Source organism: Rattus norvegicus, chromosome 13, assembly GCF_036323735.1.
Source record: "Rattus norvegicus strain BN/NHsdMcwi chromosome 13, GRCr8, whole genome shotgun sequence".
Classification (NCBI taxonomy): Eukaryota; Metazoa; Chordata; class Mammalia; order Rodentia; family Muridae; genus Rattus; species Rattus norvegicus.
The window spans coordinates 86,284,676-86,302,106 of NC_086031.1; the positions used below are offsets into that span (position 1 = coordinate 86,284,676).

General features: G+C 45.6%; 1 protein-coding gene across 18 annotated transcripts; it reads left to right on the top strand.

Moving 5' to 3' along the window:
• Window positions 1-1,665: 1,665 nt before the first annotated feature.
• Window positions 1,666-17,114, top strand: Dedd (death effector domain-containing). 18 transcript variants are annotated; one of them, XM_017598942.3, is made up of 8 exons: window positions 1,666-3,783; window positions 5,568-5,600; window positions 6,439-6,509; window positions 7,480-7,591; window positions 13,341-13,729; window positions 13,912-14,019; window positions 15,615-15,761; window positions 16,245-17,114. In XM_017598942.3, the coding sequence occupies exons 5-8, from the start codon at window positions 13,405-13,407 to the stop codon at window positions 16,619-16,621; spliced, it is 957 nt and encodes a 318-aa protein (XP_017454431.1). In that variant the 5' UTR covers window positions 1,666-3,783; window positions 5,568-5,600; window positions 6,439-6,509; window positions 7,480-7,591; window positions 13,341-13,404; the 3' UTR covers window positions 16,622-17,114.
• Window positions 17,115-17,431: the final 317 nt, after the last annotated feature.

Consider the following 17,431-nt stretch of genomic DNA (forward strand, 5'->3'; position numbering starts at 1 on the left):
ACAAGAATACTGAATACTTTGTTCACAGTCATTTTCTCTACATCCCCTGAGTCCCCTTTTCCTCCTCCTCCTCTCCTTTCTTTTACACCAAAGTTTTACAGTCATGCTCTATTTATATTTAAATCTAGACTCATCCCATGGGAAAAAATATATATTTGAATCTGTCTTTTACAAAACACAATATTCATCTTCCTGCAAATGAGAGGATTTCATTTTTTTTGACTGAATAAAACTCCATTTCCTTTAGCCCCTCATCTGTTGATGGACATTAGGTTAAGTCCAAACTTAAGTTTTGTGACTAGTGCTACCACAAAAGAACATGGATGCACGGGTGTCTCAGGAGTGATCTAACTAAAATATTTATGTGCATGTCTGTATATGCATATGTATGTAGGGTTCCTTTTTTTTTTTTTTTTTTCCCTTTTTTTCAGAGCTGGAGACCGAACCCAGGGCCTTGTGCCTGCTAGGCAAGCGCTCTACCACTGAGCTAAATCCCCAAGCCCCATATGTAGGGTTCCTTAGAGGTCAGAAGAGTGTGCCAGATCCTCTGAAAAGGAGTTAAAGGCAGATGTGAGCCAATCCATGCGGGTTCTGGAATTGGTGTCAAAAGTGCACTCGGGCTGGAGAGATGGCTCAGCGGTTAAGAGCACTGCCTGCTCCTCTAGAGGTCCTGAGTTCAAATCCCAGCAACCACATGGTGACTCACAACCATCTGTAATGGGATCCGATGTCCCTTTCTGATGTGTCTGAAGACAGTGACAGTGTATGCACATACATGAAATAAATAAAATCTTAAAAAAAAAAAAAGTGCTCTCAACTGCTGAGCTATATCTCTTCAGTTCCTCATAATAACACACACACACACACACACACACACACACACCATGGCACATGCCTTTAATCCCAGAACTCAGGAGGCTGAAGCAGGTGGATCTTAATCTCGTTGTCTCAAAAACCAGAAACAAAAAATTAAAACAAACAAAACAAAAAATAAAAAACCTCTATACTGATATTTTTTAAAGGCAAAGTTCTCTCCCAACCTAATCACTATGAGCATTCTCTTTTTCACTACAACACTCGGGTTTTTTTTTTTTTTTAATAAGAAACAAAGAAAAACAAACAAACAAACAACCCCCCCCCCAAAAAAAAACCCAAGAATCAAAACCCAGAGTTTCTCTGTGCAGCTTTGGCTGCCCTGAGCATTTTTTCCTCCAGCCCATTTGTCAGTTTTCTTGGTAACAGTCATTCTATCTTGGATAAGCTACTGATATAAAAGTCTCGCTAATGTACAGCCAGACACCTGGGAGGATTAAGTTACCCCAAATTCACTTCTTTACTTTTCTTTCTTTCTTTCTTTCTTCCTTCCTTCCTTCCTTCCTTCCTTCCTTCCTTCCTTCCTTCCTTCCTTCCTTCTTTCCTCTGGTTTGAGGCAGGGTTTCTCCATGTAGCCCTGACTGTCCTGGGACTCATTCCGTAAACCAGGCTGTCCTCTACTCAGAGATCCACCTGTTTCTGCCTCCTGAATATTGGAATTAAATGTATGCACCATCACTAACTGGTGAAAAACTTCCTCTTTCTTTTAAATTCTCTTCCACACAACAATGAAGCTCCTCCCCCACCCCCTCCCCCACCCCCTTACAATTAACACGGAGAAAGTGACCTTTTTTTTTTTTTTTTTTTCCTCTTTTTCGGAGCTGGGGACCGAACCCAGGGCCTTGCGGTTGCTAGGCAAGCGCTCTTCCGCTGAGCCAAATCCCCAACCCCGAGAAAGTGACTTTTTACGACTGGGTCTAGCTGGTCTGTTGCCATTAAATAGGTCCATCCAAGTTTTCTTCAAATCGCATCCTTCCGCTTCTTGAATGCTGGGATTACAATCCTGAGTTAGCGTGCCTGGCCACAAAAGTGTTTTTATACATTGTATCTTTCCACTTAGATCTGGTTGTTACCCTGTACATCTATGTAACAGCTTTCTCCAAGTTTACCTAGTGACCTTTCATTTCCTCCACAATCCGAACTACAGATTTTAGTCCACATCTTGCCTGATCCCGTTACATTTGATACTTTTTTTAAATATTTATTTATTTTTTTATATATAAGTAGATTGTAGCTGACTTCAGACACACCAGAAGAGAGCATCAGATCTCATTACAGATGATTGTGAGCCACCATGTGGTTGCTGGGATTTGAACTCAGGACCTCTGGAAGAGCAGTCAGTGCTCTTAACCACTGAGCCATCTCTCCAGCCCACATTTGATACTTTTAACAAATTTCCTTGATACTTTTCTGCTGCCCACCTTCCGATCTGTGCCTCCTCACTGTCCTATTTTCAGTCTCTTTCCCTCATCTCACCCCTCGAATGCACGCATCCTCTTTAGGCCACTGTTCTCTCTTATGGCTCAAAGAACTATACGCACACAAGTACACCTTAAACTTTGTTGGTTTCAAACCACATTAATTCATATTTACTTGCCTAAAAGACATCCCGCAGATCGCCCTTAAAACTAAAGCAACCCAGTTATTCAAGTCAGAACATTCATCTCCTTATCCAACGCATGTCTCCTACCTACACATCACCGCCATGTCTTCCTTAGCTTCATTATTGTTCTTTCTACTTTTGTAAACCATCTCTTATATGCTAAGCAGTGATGTCTCTCCATACCCAGCCCCACTCCCCAGGGACTGAACGCCAGGCCTAACCGTCCTAAGAACACATTCTATCACAATGCTAAAATCCTAGCGGTCTTCTTCGCTTAAATTAAGCCCAAATTGATCTCCATCTCCAAGGCTCAAGTAATCCTGCCTCAGGCTCCAGGCCAGCACTAACATGCCCAGAGCTGACAAGCTGTGATCTTTCTACAATACAAATATAATTGTTCACACCTCTGTTTAGACCCTTCAAAGCCTCTTCAACTGCCCTTAGGATAAAATAAATTTGCAAGGTCTTGCGTCATGGAGTCCCTCCCTATCTCACAGATCTTCGTATTACCTTTTCCTTTAGCCACATCAGGCTGTTGGCAGCTCCAGAACATACTTGAGCCTATCCCACCTCAACCCCCAATTCAATTCTCAACAGTCCTTCACGAGTCAGCTGAGGCGACTTTCGACAGGAAATGGGAGCTCAAAAGGAAAATACTGAAGGGATGAATTCCGAGAGAGTCTGTGAAGCGTTGCTGTAAAGTCCGGGTTTCAGAACGTCTGGGTGACAGGAAGTTCAAAGCAAAGGTTAAATCCAGATCTTGAACTTTCACCTAAGTTCACCGGGCAGTCCGACTCCGGTACTATTCCGCCCTTATGTATCATGGCTGCCAGTCCCACTCTCCCAAGGGCCTTGAAGTCCGATACCAGCCAGCTCTGGCGCCACCAAGGCTTTCACATTCAAATACGTTATCTCTCCACTTCTTAGAACCTCCGGGAAGCTGCCGTTAGAAAAACCCTGCGTTGCCAGCTTGCCCCAAAGCAAGATGGCTGCCAGTCTCCAGTCTCTCTTCCCGACGTGAAGCTATCTACTCCCAGCTTAATGCCGTTGCCAGGCTGCCCTCACCTAGTATGGCTACTCTGCTCATGCCTCGTTATGGTCTCGAAGCCGACACTAACCGACCAGGTTCCGGGAGGCGCTGTGCAGGATGCAGCCACCCCCGCCCGGCCCTCCCCTCCCCCACGCCCGCGGCGGCGGCGGCGGTGGCGGAGGCGGTGGCGGCTGGAGCCCGGATGCGGCGCGGTGAGACAGGCCCGGGAGAGCAGCGCGGATGGATCCAACATGGCGGCGCCGAACCTGAGCCGAGAGTGAGGCGGCGGGGCGGCGGGCGTGGGGAGGGGGAGTCGAGTGGGACGGGGCGGGGCCGGGCGGGGCCGCGAAGGGCTTGGGGAAGGAAAGTGAAGGGGGAGGTGGTGGCGACGTCCAGCCAGAGAACCTCCAGAGAGGGAGGTGACGGGACGCTACGAGGTGGGGGAGGGGAGCAGCCGAGGGGGGCGTGCAGGGGAGATGGCAACTGTGGGAGAGGGCAGGGGTCGGGGCGCAGGAGTGCGAGCATGGGGAGGGGCGTAAACAAGGGCCCAGGCTGGGCCAGGCCAGGGGCATTAAAGAGGCCGAGGTGGGGAGTGGGGCTGTGAGCCAGCGCTTGAGAGGGGTAGGAGCAGGAGGGAGAGGCTGAGGGTGTTGAGGGGAAGGGGGCTTGTGGCATGTGGTTGCAGGGAGGACTGGACTCCCGTGAGCGCTGTTGTGAGGACGTGGGAGGGGGGGGGGTTGAATTGGACTTGAGACGTTTGCTGGAGGGAGGTTTTCAAAGTGTTCAAATTGGAAGCGGAAGGGCCTAGAGGAGAATTTGGGTGGAAGAGAAGAGAAGGGGGGCTCGGGGAATGGAGAGAGAGGAGATGTGACGGGGTAACGTAGAAAGTGAGAGACCCGGAGGAAAGTTTGGAAGGAAGGGGGAGATAGGGCAGTGGAGCTGCACGGATGATAGAGGGTTTGGGGGTTTCCCTTTCCCCTGTGGAAAGGCAGCAGAGTTAAGCAGTATCAGTTGCAGCCAATTTTAATTGCCAGGCGCTTAGCTTTTAATAGGGTGGGAAGGGCAGAAAGGAATGGTCATGTGGGTTTGGAGAATTGGGGTTGAATGAGGGTTCAACCGGATTTGCTTTCCAAAACACTCTCTTGCTTACTGCTTCCTTGTTTTTCCTGGTTACAAATAGGGAGATTAGTAAAGCACTTTCCTAGGTGGTTTCTTTTCTCTCTCTCTCTCTCTCTCTCTCTCTCTCTCTCTCTCTCACTCTCACTCTCACTCTCTCTCTCAATTAGCATTTCAGGAATGGGGAAAGAGACTTTTCTGGAGCCTTATATACCAAGGTGGGGGGGGGGGGCTCTGGAAGCCTGAGGAAGGAATAGAAGAGGCAGACTGGTATTTAGGTAGTCTGGCTAATTAAATATACTCACCTTTACAGACCCTTCTTTTGCTCCTCAAGTTCTAGGAGAGGAGGAGGTGTCAGTATGCATATTTAGAAGAAAAAAAAAAAAAACCGTTTCCTACCGGAGTGTAGAAGTGAGTGGATGCTGCTTTAGTGGTTATTTTGTTCTCATTGTGTGCTGAAGAGGTGAAGCTCGAGTTTGATTCTGGCCTCATGAGTGACATGATGAGGAGAAGAGCTTGCTTTGATTGTAACTTTTCCCCTTCCAGTTCCCCCTTACCAGTCATGTTGTAAGAAACTAGATGGAGTAAGGAATTGAGGAAGGCCAGACGGTATCAGGGTGATGGTTTATTCCCAGAAGCGGTTGAGTTGGGACCTTTGTAGCTATGAGCCTTTGTACCTGGAAAATTTAGGGGCCGATACTATATTGTGAATTGCCGATTAGAGAAGGGGACTTTGGTATGTTTGAGCTCTCTTTAGTTTGGAATAGTTTGGCCAATGAAGTAATGAAGTGACTTTAGGCTTAGATGACTTTTTTTTTTTTTTTTTTGGCACTGACACTAACTGTGAACCTTTGAAATTTCAAAATAAAGCCTGAAACGTTGCTCTTTTACCCCCCTTATTTGTTTTTGTTTTTGTTTTTCTGCTGGCTTTGAAACTTGTGCTAGGAAGAGCCCTGGGAGATTAAGTTTCTTGCAAAGGTAAGTCTGGAACTTCTTCTTGTTTGCACACAATGGGAGGGAATGGAAGTGGTATGAGGTGCATTGGGTAGAGCCTACTTAACCAGGTAGATGCTAGGGAAAAGGAGTGTCTCTCTCTCTCTCTCTCTCTCTCTCTCTCTCTCTCTCTCTCTCTCTCTCTCTGTGAGTTCATTAAGGTTTGTTGCAGTCACTGCTCAGGTAACTGGAGAAAGACAGGAGGAGGGAAAAGAGGGGATATTAAATGTCCCGGGACAGGGTCCCAGCTTTGGTTTGCTATTGTCTAGCTTTCTGGTCAGCTCTGAGTGAAACATGTTTAACATAGTGGAAAGCTGTGTTCTTGTACATTAGCTACGAAGTATTTCCCTTGGAGGGTGGCTAAGGATCTTCAGTGAGATTTTTTCCCCCCCAAGTTTACTGTTTCTTCCATCTGTTCAGAGTTCTTGGGATTTTTTGAAAACATACTGTGTAATTCTGCCCTCCAGATACATTCGATTATGTTTTCCTGGTCCCACCAGCAAGAAAGCGCTCCGTTAGCTCTTGGCTCTCTTCAAGATTGCCCAAGTAGTTTTCACTTCAAGGTTCAAGCTGTCGTCCTTTTTGTAAGACAGGTTCTCACTGTGTAGTCCTGGCTAGCCTATAATTTGCTATCTAGACCATGTTAGCCTCAAACTCACAGAGATCTATCTACCTCCCAAGTGTGGGGATGAAAGGGATATGCCACTATGTGTGGCTGTTGTCACTTTTTTTTTTTTTTTTTAAAGTTCTTCCACATGACTTTCTGGTAAGGGCTTCTGAGAGAGTCAAATATTTCTCTCTTTTTTTTCTTGTAAAAATATAGATGTTATTCCTGTCAGAAACTAGACTGCCATTTCCATTTCAAGATAATTCTTCTACCCATTCTTTGCTTTGGTAAGTCAAAGTACTTTAAAAAGCTAGGATTGTCATTTCTGGATGGGAGAGTCTAGATTGCTTAGGCACAGAAACACAATAGAGTAACCTATCAAGAAGAAACTGTCTGGGTACAAATAGACTCTTATTGGCTCTTACTACTTCAGACCTCACTAAAGGAAAATGAGCTACAAGGCCAGGAAATCCAGCAATTCATCAGGCTCTAGAATTAGTCTCTGCTAGGGATGTAGCTCAGTGGTAGAGAGAGCACAAGTAGGTAATACTTGTTAAATCCCTCTTACCATAAAAAGGACTCATTAGTAGCAGGGACATTCAGTGGACCAGTACATTTGTTTACAGTTGTGGAGGGTTTTGTTTGTTTGTATGTAGGGTCTCACTGTGTAGACCAGGTTGGCTGTGAACTCAGAGATCCACCTGCCTCTGCCTCCCAGGTGCTAGGATTTAAAGGCGTGTACCACCCTTCCCTGCTTACTGCTGCTTTTGTCTCTTGGTATTTATCAGGATTTGAGATGATCAACACATGAGTTCTGTCTAATCTGTTTGGAGGAGGGCACTCTCTTCACGGCGGTGTCTTTCTTCTAGGAGAGCTGTGGCTAGGCTGGGCTCTCTTGCCACTGAAAGCTGAGTATAGTTTGCTTTAAGAGGAAGTTGGTGGCGTTCTTTTCATCCTGAAGTTAGATTCTTAGACACCCTGGCTGGGTTGCTGAGTTAACTCACAATCCTGGATGATAGTTAAGTGGGGAGAGCTGCCTGTCAGTCTGCATGCCAGTCTCTTGACATTATTCTGAGAGGCTTGCCTTGGGAAATGCTTGCTTCTGCGTTTTTGCTTCATTGAATACTGTGAGTCTGATTAGTGACCCAACAAGGAAGGGCCTGCTATCCAATCTTTTTTGGGGACTTTATAAACGGGCGCAAGGGTCATTTGTGTTTGTCTTAAGTTGGCCTTTTTCTTATTTCCACAAAACTCCAGATTGAACTGGGTCAAAGTAGACCTCCTGGGATGGACCAAAGGGAGTATGTTCGCCACCTGCTATTCACCTGAATGGCCACAGCAGGTGATGGAGGAGGCGTTCGTTGCTGGGGTGAGATGATTGTCTTTGTGATGGTTGGCTTCATGAGTTAAGTGAGCCTGTGTCCGACTGGCCCTCCTTTGCTTCTAGAGTAAGATTGCAGTGTTTGGGGTGGAGAAGCCTCACAGCTTCCCTCTGTAGGTCTAATAAGGAAAGTGATGTGTACGCTTTTGATCCTTCATCGTGTTTCACTTCAAATAGGATTCTTAACTGCTCTAGACATTTTAGTCCAGGGATCTTTGTTGTTAGTAATTATCCCATGCTGCCTATGGTGTGTGTAACTCCTCTCCCCAAAGCTTGACAATCAGAACTGTCTCCAGTCATTGCTAAATGTTCCCCGGAGAGCAAACTGCTCCAGGTGGAGAACCACTGACCTAGAAGCTCTGATGATTCCTCGTGCCTTGGTTGATCTGGCCTGGGATCTGGGACTTCACGGTGACTCTGTTCCTGTCAAGTGAAGGGAGTCAATTCTCAGAGGATTGAGACCTATTGCAGAATTGCGTTGATTATATAATTAGGACTATAGTGTTTTCCCTTATTTTGCCTCATTTTCTAGGGACAGAGTATGTGTCTGTGGGGGTGGTTTTTCTTAATTGCTTGGGTTTTAAGGACACTTTGAGTTAGGGAAACCAAGCAACAATCTGCTCTTCTGATTGGTTGGATGTGAAACCTGCCCATCTGTTTTCTCTGGGCTCCTTATAATCAGCAGCTGGCCAAAGGGAACAGGTGGGGCAGGGACCATGGAAAAGTTGCAGGGTTCTAAGGGAGCTCAGTTTTCTCCTGCTGCCTGCTTGAGTCAAAAGGTATTTCTCCTCAGCAACCCCATCTGTGCCGAGTGACAACAGGTGAAATGAGAGGACGAGAAGGAAAGCCAGTGTTTGAAGATGAGTTTCTCAGCTGTCTCCCATACTTTGGGGGAGGTAACTGGGCTTCGAGAAGTACATGTGGGTCACGTTTATTTTTTACTTGGGATTCTTCTCCCTGAACCCAAAGGAGAATGAGAGAGTCTCTGTACTTTCCCTGTTGGCTGACTGTGGGAGAACGGGTCACGCTTTATTGCTTCTCGGCTTACTCATCTTCATGGCTCTTCTGAAGAAGCTTACCATTCTGATTTTCTTCTCTTCTGGGTACCAGAAATGCCATCCAAGGCCGCGTGGTTGCTGAGCGTTGCTCTACCACTGTCATTTCCAAAGTTTCATTTTCTGTCCCGTAGATTAGCCTGTATTTTCATGTGTAAAGCGGGAGAGCACCATCTTGTTGAATAGGGTGGTTTGGTGTGAGTAGTTGTCTGTGGTATGGAGACTGCTCTGACTAGCCAGAATCCGCGCATGGTTACTGAATATTGAGTGTGTTTTTGTGTGCACTCCTCACTTGCCCTGCTCTGAGACAGGTTTCACTGTATAACTCAGACTGGCCTGTGTCTGTCCTCTGCCTCAGCCTTCCTAATTCTGGGATGATAAGCATACGTGTGTACCACCATGCCTGGTTTACATGTGTCTTTTGGGTGGGGTCCCCTCTTACTCTTAGGCTCTGATAGTTTTGGTTTTCAACTGGTGTTGCTTGTATTGACTTCTTGGAAATTAAGTTCAGTTCTCAGCAACAGGCAGCTGCTACAACTGTCTACTACTAACTATTATGAATATAAAGATGATTTTGATGTAGCAGTACTCCATGAACTGTGCAGGATTTAAATAATTTTAGTACACTGATATAAAACAAACGTTCAGTTTTCTATAAGGGCACAGAAGAGGACCACTTAAGTCAGCCTTAGAGATAAAACGTTGACACTCCCCCCTCCTTTTTTTAACGATAGTCTTAAATTGGCTTCAAACTCATTGAGATACGCTTGGCTCCACTTTTGCATTGGTGGGATAAAAGGCAAGACGCCACCACCATACCCAGCTAAATTGTTGGGTTTTCTTTGATTGGTTGAGTTTTGTTGTTGTTGTTTTGTTTCTTTGTTTTTGCTTTTTTTTTTTTTTTTTTTTTTGACAGGGTTTTCTGTGTCGTCCTGTCTGTCCTCGCACTCTCTCTGTAGGCTAGACTGGCCTGGAACTCATAGAGCTGGGATTAAAGGCATGAGCTAACACCATCCTGAGGGAGTTTGGTCTTCTGATGGGTTAGCCATCTGAAAAAGAGGGGCATATAGGGATGTGGAATAGACACACAAGAAAGGGAATTCAGGCAAAGGGAATTCAGAGAAAAGTATAGAGGAATGAACAGATTACATAATAAATGTAAACTCTAGAAATGGGTTGGAAGAGTACTGGTTAATAAAAGCTAAGATGTGTGGTAGCTGAGGAAGATGAGCTGGTCTGTTCTGGAAGACTGGATAAACAGTATAAGGAACTAGAAGCCAGCTTAGTAAAGAGCGGCATCCCTCCCTTGGATCCTCAGCTCGCTTGGTTTTTCATTTTGCATGTTAGCAGGTAAATGTGGGGTAGGTTTCTGTAGACTACGGCCGATGGTGACAGGCTCGGTGTAATGGTGCCCACCTTTAATCCCAGTGCTCAGGAGGCAGAGGCAGGCAGAGCTCTATGAGTTGGAGGTCAACCTGGACTACATAGAGTTCCAGGACAGCCAGTGATACATATACCCTATCTCAAAAAACCACTGCTTCCCCAAAAGTATTGATGGCGGCAGTGCATGCCTGTAATCCTATCATTCAGAAGGCTCGGGACTGAAAGGTCAGTGTCTACTTAGGTTACCTAGCAAGTCTAAGGCCAGTCTGGGCTTCATCTTGAGATCTTGTGTCAAAAATGAAAAGATAGAAGCGTTGGAAAACAGACTTCTTGGAAGAGTCATTTTCAGGAGCTGGTGAGATGGCTCAGCAGGCTCAGGCATTCATTACCAAGCCTGATAGCCTGACTTCCATCCCTGGGACCCATTAGTGGAAGAGAGAACCAACCCCTGAAAGGGGTTCTCTGACCTCCACATGTGCACTGTGGTCGCATACATGCACACACAAAGTAAGTAAATGTAATAGAAATTAAAAAGACAGACAGAGCCAGCTGCACTTACAGTTGAGACAAACCATGGCAATGACAGTAAAGTGAAGGTAGGGCACATTTAAGAAATATTTTGTATGTTACTACAGTAGGAATTAAGAACCGATTGAATGGCTGGAGATTGTGGTCAGAGTGGAACGGTACTCGATATAGTGCTGTCTTGAAAGACAGTAGGTATGAATGACTGTGGAAGTGAAAGTTAGTGCTAGATGATTGGTTGATGCCATTATACAGGGTGAATTAGTGAATCAAACACAGGGCTGTGGTTGGTCTTTGACCAGGGTTTGTTATATGCCATCTGTAAGGGCTTTGTTTTGGCTTTGTATTCTTTTTGAGACCCTATGGCCCAGACTGGACTCAGACTCCCAACTTTCCTGTTTCATGAGCTGAGATTATGGCCTGGGCCGCTGTCATCACTTGCCACTGAGTTTGAAGTTAAAGGATAGGCTTAAAGTCACATAGCTAAAGTCGGTCATAGCACAGTCAGTTCTAACCCGTGACTTAAAACTGTTCACCTGATTCAGCTTCTGTAGCAAAGATTGAACTGTCTACTTTTCAGTTTTGCCTATATTTTAGAAATGAACCTGAAAGGTTGTAACACAAGCTCTTAATTCCATCACTCAAGAGGCAGAGGCAGGTGGATCTCTGAGTTCAAGACTAACCTGGTCTATAGAGTTAGTTCCAGGACATCCAGGGCTATACAGAGAAACCCTGTGTTGCAAAACAAAACAAACCAAGGAAAGAAGGAGGGAGGGAGGGAAGGAGAGAGAGAGAGAAAAGACAGACAGACAAGCAAGCAAGCAAACCAGCCAGCCAGGTGTGGTGGTGTATGCCTTTAATCTCATTCAAAAGGCAGAAGTAAGCAGATCTCGAGTTTGAGGCCAACCTGGACATAGTCCTAGGACAGCCAGATTTACATAGTGAGATCATGTCTTAAAAAAGAAAAAGAAAATAGAAATAAATGAACTGCTTAGGAAGGGGGAAATGTAGTTTTCTTTCGTTAGTTTTTTTTTTTTTAATATTTACTTATTTTATGTATATAAGTACACTGTAGCTGTCTTCAGACACACCAGAAGAAGGCGTTGGATCCCATTACAGATGGTTGTAAGCTACCATGTGGTTGCTGGGAATTGAACTAGGACCTCTGGAAGGGCAGTCAGTGTTCTTAACCGCTGAGCCATCACTCTAGCCCTTTTGTTAGGTTTTTTTTTTTTTTTTTTAATTTTTATTTATATGAGTACACTGTCGCTGTCTTCAGATACACCAGAATAGGGCACCAGATCTCATTACAGATGGTTGTGAGCCACCATGTGGTTGCTGGGAATTGAACTCAGGACCTCTGGAAGAGCAGTTAGGGCTCTTATCCACTGAGCCATCTCTCCAGCCCCCGTTAGTTTTTTTTTAAAAAAAGATTTAAAATGGTTTGAGACAAAGTTTCATTGTAGCTTTGGCTGGCCTAGAACTCATAGATCTGCCTCCTCTGTTTTCCAGAATTAAAGCTGTATACCACCATTCTAAAAAAAAAAAAAAAAATGGATTTTAATTTTTATTTAGTTATGTGTGTGACTGAAGGTGCCTATCGAGGTCTTGGGCCAGAGGCATTGGGTCCCCTCAGAGCTGGAGTTACATGTGGGTTAAGCCTATCCTTGTGGGTGCTGGGAATTGAACTTAGGTATTCTGGAGGAATAGCCAGTGCCCTTAGCCATTAACACCCCTAAGCCCTTTTGAGACTTGGTTATGCTATTTAAACCTGGCTGGCCTAAAACTTTGTCTGTGGAATACTAGATTGGTTTCACACTCACAGAGCTCCTTCTGAGTTCTAGGATCAAGGGGGTACACTGCTACACCCAGATGTTATCCTGTTACTATATTTTTGTTGTTTCTGTAAGACAGTTTCAGTATGTAGATGGGGTTGGCCTGGAATCAGATCCTTGGCCTCCTCAATGCTAGTTACAGGCATGTACTTCTATGCCCAGCAAATCAGTGTTTCGAGGGACTAAAAGCAGTGTTTTGGGGACAAGGGGAACATTTGGATATAATTTTAAAAACCAACCAACCAACAAAGCAACCAACTTTGAGACAGAGTTTCATGTAACTCAGGCTGGCCTTGATCTTGTCCTGTGGCTGAGGATGGCCTTAAACTCATGATCCTTCTTCCCTCCACCTCTTAAGCGCTGGTGTTTTAGGCATGCTTTATCAGACTGGCTTGTTTTGGTTTTGAGATACGGTCTACCTATATCCCTGGCTGGATGCAACTTGCTGAGCAGACCAGAATGGCTTCAAACTTGGGGTAATCCTCCTGCCTCTGGCTCCTGAGTGCTGTAATTATAGGTGTTTACTCTCATGCCTGGCTGCAACGGAAACTTCTGGCCTCTGCATTACTAAAATCACACAAAACATTCTCACTCTAGGAGCTGTGTCCCTTGTAGGATCTAGACTCAGGGCATCATCTCTTAAATGAAGAACATTGGTTTTTGTTTGTTTGTTTGTTTTGCTTTTTTGTTGTTTTTTGCTTTTTTGAGACAAGGTCTCTGTGTAGCCCTGACTGTCCTGGAACTCTGTGATCTACTTGTCTCTGCTTCCTAAGTGCTGAGATGAAAGGCGTGTACCACCACACCTAGCATGAACACTTTATGATATTTAATAGACGTATTAAGCATTGTGCTGTGTTAGTAGCATGTTAAGATAATACAGATAAATAAAATTGGTTGCTACCAGTGCCTTGGCTCATGGGATCTTGTCCTGTCTTACAGATCGCTGGTGATTGTAGCTGCTGAGCAGAGATTCTGGAAAGCACTCCATTTCTGAGCCTCTAGCATGGCGGGCCTAAAGAGGCGGGCAAGCCAGGTGTGGCCCGAAGAGCGCGTTGAGCAGGAACATGGGCTCTACAGCCTCCACCGCATGTTTGACATCGTGGGCACCCACCTGACACACAGAGATGTTCGAGTGCTTTCCTTCCTTTTTGTTGATGTTATTGATGACCATGAACGAGGACTTATCCGAAATGGACGTGACTTCTTGTTGGCACTGGAGCGCCAGGGCCGCTGTGATGAGAGTAACTTTCGCCAGGTGCTGCAGCTGCTGCGTATCATCACTCGCCATGACTTGCTGCCCTATGTTACTCTCAAGAAGAGACGGGCTGGTGAGGGCTTACGGGGTCTGGGAACACTTGAGTAAGAGAGGATTTGTGGGAGGCCCAGGAGTGAGTAGTGCGGGAGTCTGTAAGGGGGTGGTCCTGAACTGGAGAGTCCCTAGGAGGATGGAAAGCCTTTGGGAGAAGACAGATGACATTTTTTTCTTGAGTGACTCCTTCTCCTCCTGCAGTGTGCCCTGATCTTGTAGACAAGTATCTGGAGGAAACATCAATTCGCTATGTGACCCCCAGAGCCCTCAGCGATCCAGAACCGAGGCCTCCCCAGCCCTCTAAAACAGGTGAGACGATATTACTTGTCATTTTCTTTTTCTTTTTTTTTTTTTTTTTTTTTTTTTTTTTCTTTTTTTCGGAGCTGGGGACCAAACCCAGGGCCTTGCGCTTGCTAGGCAAGTGCTCTACCACTGAGCTAGATCCCCAACCCCCTACTTGTCATTTTCATATGCAAGAGAACATTTATTCCATCACATTTGTGGCTGAGCCAACATCAGTGAAAGGATACAGTCCCTCTACATCGATCCCATTAAAAAAAAATCAGAAGCTGGGGAAACGGCTCACTTGGTAAAGTGCTTGCTGCATAAGCCTGAAGGTCTGAGTTCAGATTCCCAGCACCCACATAGAAAAAGCCAGATAACAAAAGTGTCTGTAATCTCCGTGTTGGAGGGCAGAGAAAGGTGGATCCCTGGAGCTCATACAGGCAGCCAGCCTCAGCACATTTGTGAACTCATGGCTCAGTGAAAGCCCTTGTCTAACAAAAGATGGGGAGAGGGTTGATGAAGACACCTAATGCTGACCTTTGACCTTCACATGCAGGCACACTCACATAGGAACACATGGATGTGAACATGTACACACACAAATCAGGTCAAGTATACATTGCCTAGGTCTAATGTTTGCTTTCCTTTTAGGTCACTTTTTTTTTTTTTTTTTTCTGGAGCTGGGGACCGAACCCAGGGCCTTGTGCTTGCTAGGCAAGCGCTCTACCACTGAGCTAAATCCCCAACCCCTTTAGGTCACTTTTTAAAAATCAGTTTATGTGTATGAGTATATTGTCTGCATGTGTGTTGAGCCATCTCTCTAGACCCTAGGCCAGTTTTTAAAAAAACTATTCTTCTGTGTGAGTATTTGCCTGCATATCTGTATGTCGCTGTGTGTGTCTGGTGCCTATAGAGGCAGAAGGTGGTTTCAGATCCCCTCAGACTGGAGTTAGACATGGTTGTTAGCAACCATGTAGGACCATGTAGGCGAGCCTGGGTCCTCTGCAAAAACTACAAGTGCTCTCAACCTCTCCAGCCCCAACTTTTTTTTTTTGGGGGGGGGATCTTCCTATTTAATTTGAGTAGGTATAGAACTCTGTAAAGGCCAAGTTGACCTTCCTTCCTTCACCTTTTTTTGTTTTTGTTTTAATTAATCAGGACCACCCCCTTATAGACTCCTGCACTACTCACTCCTGGGCCTCCCACAAATCTTCTCTTACTCTTAATTAATTAATTTGAGACACGGTTTCTTTGTGAAGCCCTGCCTGTCCTGGAACTTACTCTGTAGACCAAGCTGGCATTGAACTCAGAGATTGGATTGCCTCTGCCTCCCAAGTGTTGGGATTAAAGGTGTATGCCACCACTACCTGGCTTTCCTTCCTTCAACCTTAAGTGCTCCGATGATAGATTTCTTCCACCATACTTAGTGCCTGCCACCTCCATTGCTAGAGCTGAATCCAGATCTTCATGAATGTTTGGCAGACATTGACCACTGAGCTATACCCCTCAGCCTTCAGGTGACATCACCAATACTGCTCAATGATTCCTTTGAATATTCCAAATGAAGCATTCAAGTTCTGCTTTTAAAACCTTGTGTTTTCCATTTACTTTCTGGTCAGTGCCTCCCCACTATCCTGTGGTGTGCTGCCCCACTTCGGGTTCTCAAATGTGTAGTAAGCGGCCAGCCCGAGGGAGAACCACACTTGGGAGTCAGAGAAAACGCCGGAAGTCAGTGACTCCAGACCCGAAGGAAAAGCAGACATGTGGTGAGAAAATTCAAGGATTTTTGAGATGTAGACTTGAGGGAAAATATAAAGAACTCCTGGGGTGATGGGCAGTCTGTGATTCAGTGCAAAGCAGTCTGTGCTGTATTCAGGTCAGCTTTAGTTTGCATGAGACCTGTTATCTTTTTGGCAATGGCGTATTACAATTCTTTTTAGTTACTATTAAAGGAATGCCAACGTCATCCTTATATAAGACGAACCAAGTCAAGACAGAGAATTAAACTGTGCAACTTTTTAATAAAACAGGCCTTCTAAGCACGGTGCTGTCTGTGAGTGACCTGAACACACTCATTGTAGGGCAGCTCCAGCGTTAAGGCCAGGGCTACAAGGACACAAGGAAGAACTAGTGCTTGGGGAGAGGTAAAGACATTGCAAGAGGAGGTCTCTGTGCTTCTTGCCTGCTTTTCTAGCTTTCATTGTAAACACAGTCATGTTTTACAACCATTCTCCTTAAATTTCTCCCAGACATCAGGCTGCGAGTTCGGGCGGAATACTGCCAGCACGAGACTGCTCTGCAAGGCAATGTCTTCTCTAATAAGCAGGACCCACTTGAGCGCCAGTTTGAGCGCTTTAACCAGGCCAACACTATCCTCAAGTCCCGGGACCTGGGCTCCATCATCTGTGACATCAAGTTCTCTGAGCTCACCTACCTCGACGCATTCTGGCGAGACTACATTAATGGCTCATTATTAGAGGCACTGAAAGGCGTTTTCATCACAGACTCTCTCAAGCAAGCTGTGGGCCATGAAGCCATCAAGCTGCTGGTGAACGTGGATGAGGAGGACTATGAGCTGGGCCGACAGAAACTCCTGAGGAACTTGATGCTGCAAGCATTACCCTGACCTTTCCCCGCCTCACCTTTCTGGGGACTGTTTGCTCCGTCACCTCTGGAGCCGACATACTGTTCTGGGGTTTGTTCTCTACCCTTTCCAACCAATCACACCGCCTTTTTTTTTTTTTTTTTTTTTTTTTTAAAGGAAAAGACAAAGGAAGGTGGAAGTGGTGTCCCTGCCCTCCCTGCACCCATGTGCCTGGGCTTCCCCGTTTCCTGTTGCCACTTACCCTAATGTGTGTCTACAGCCACCTTACCACTGAGCCGTAAGACAAGTGAATAGGGACAGAGTCTTTGGAACATAGCCTTTGTAAGGGATTGAACACTGCTTTCAGGTGCATTGAAGGGTAATCAATACTTATGGCTTTATGAGGGCTCATAAATTTTGTCTGAAAAACCAAAGGGCTGTGAGTAAAGGAGCTATGTGGAAGGTGGGACTCTGAAGTGTATTTTGGAAATTAATTACCACCTTCTTCCAAATTATAGAATTTTTTAAAAACAAAGAAGCTGTGGCCCTTTGCACTGTCTCCTGGCCTCGGGTGCTGCTCCTCTCCGCCTTCCTTCATCCCATAGCTTGAGACTGCTGCCTGGTGTGGATCCCTCCTTCCTCTGTCAGATCTTCAGCAGACTTATGGAGGGCTGTGCCAGCCTACTTCCCCTCCCAACCGTGATGTGTAGGTGAACACCACTACATGGGACGGGCGGAGTAGAGGCTGCTAGTTAGAGTACACTTTCTCTGAAAAGGAAGGGGCGGGGGCGTGACATTTCCCTCCCCTTTTCCAGTGAAAATAACAAACTCTTACCCCACCCAGGGCCCTGT

Coding starts and splice junctions, on each gene's coding strand:
- Dedd (XM_017598942.3), top strand. CDS start 13,405: ATGGCGGGCCTAAAGAGGCGGGCAAGCCAGGTGTGGCCCGAAGAGCGC. Junction 13,730..13,911: donor TCTCAAGAAGAGACGGGCTG/GTGAGGGCTTAC, acceptor CTCCTCCTGCAG/TGTGCCCTGATCTTGTAGAC. Junction 14,020..15,614: donor TCCCCAGCCCTCTAAAACAG/GTGAGACGATAT, acceptor CTTTCTGGTCAG/TGCCTCCCCACTATCCTGTG.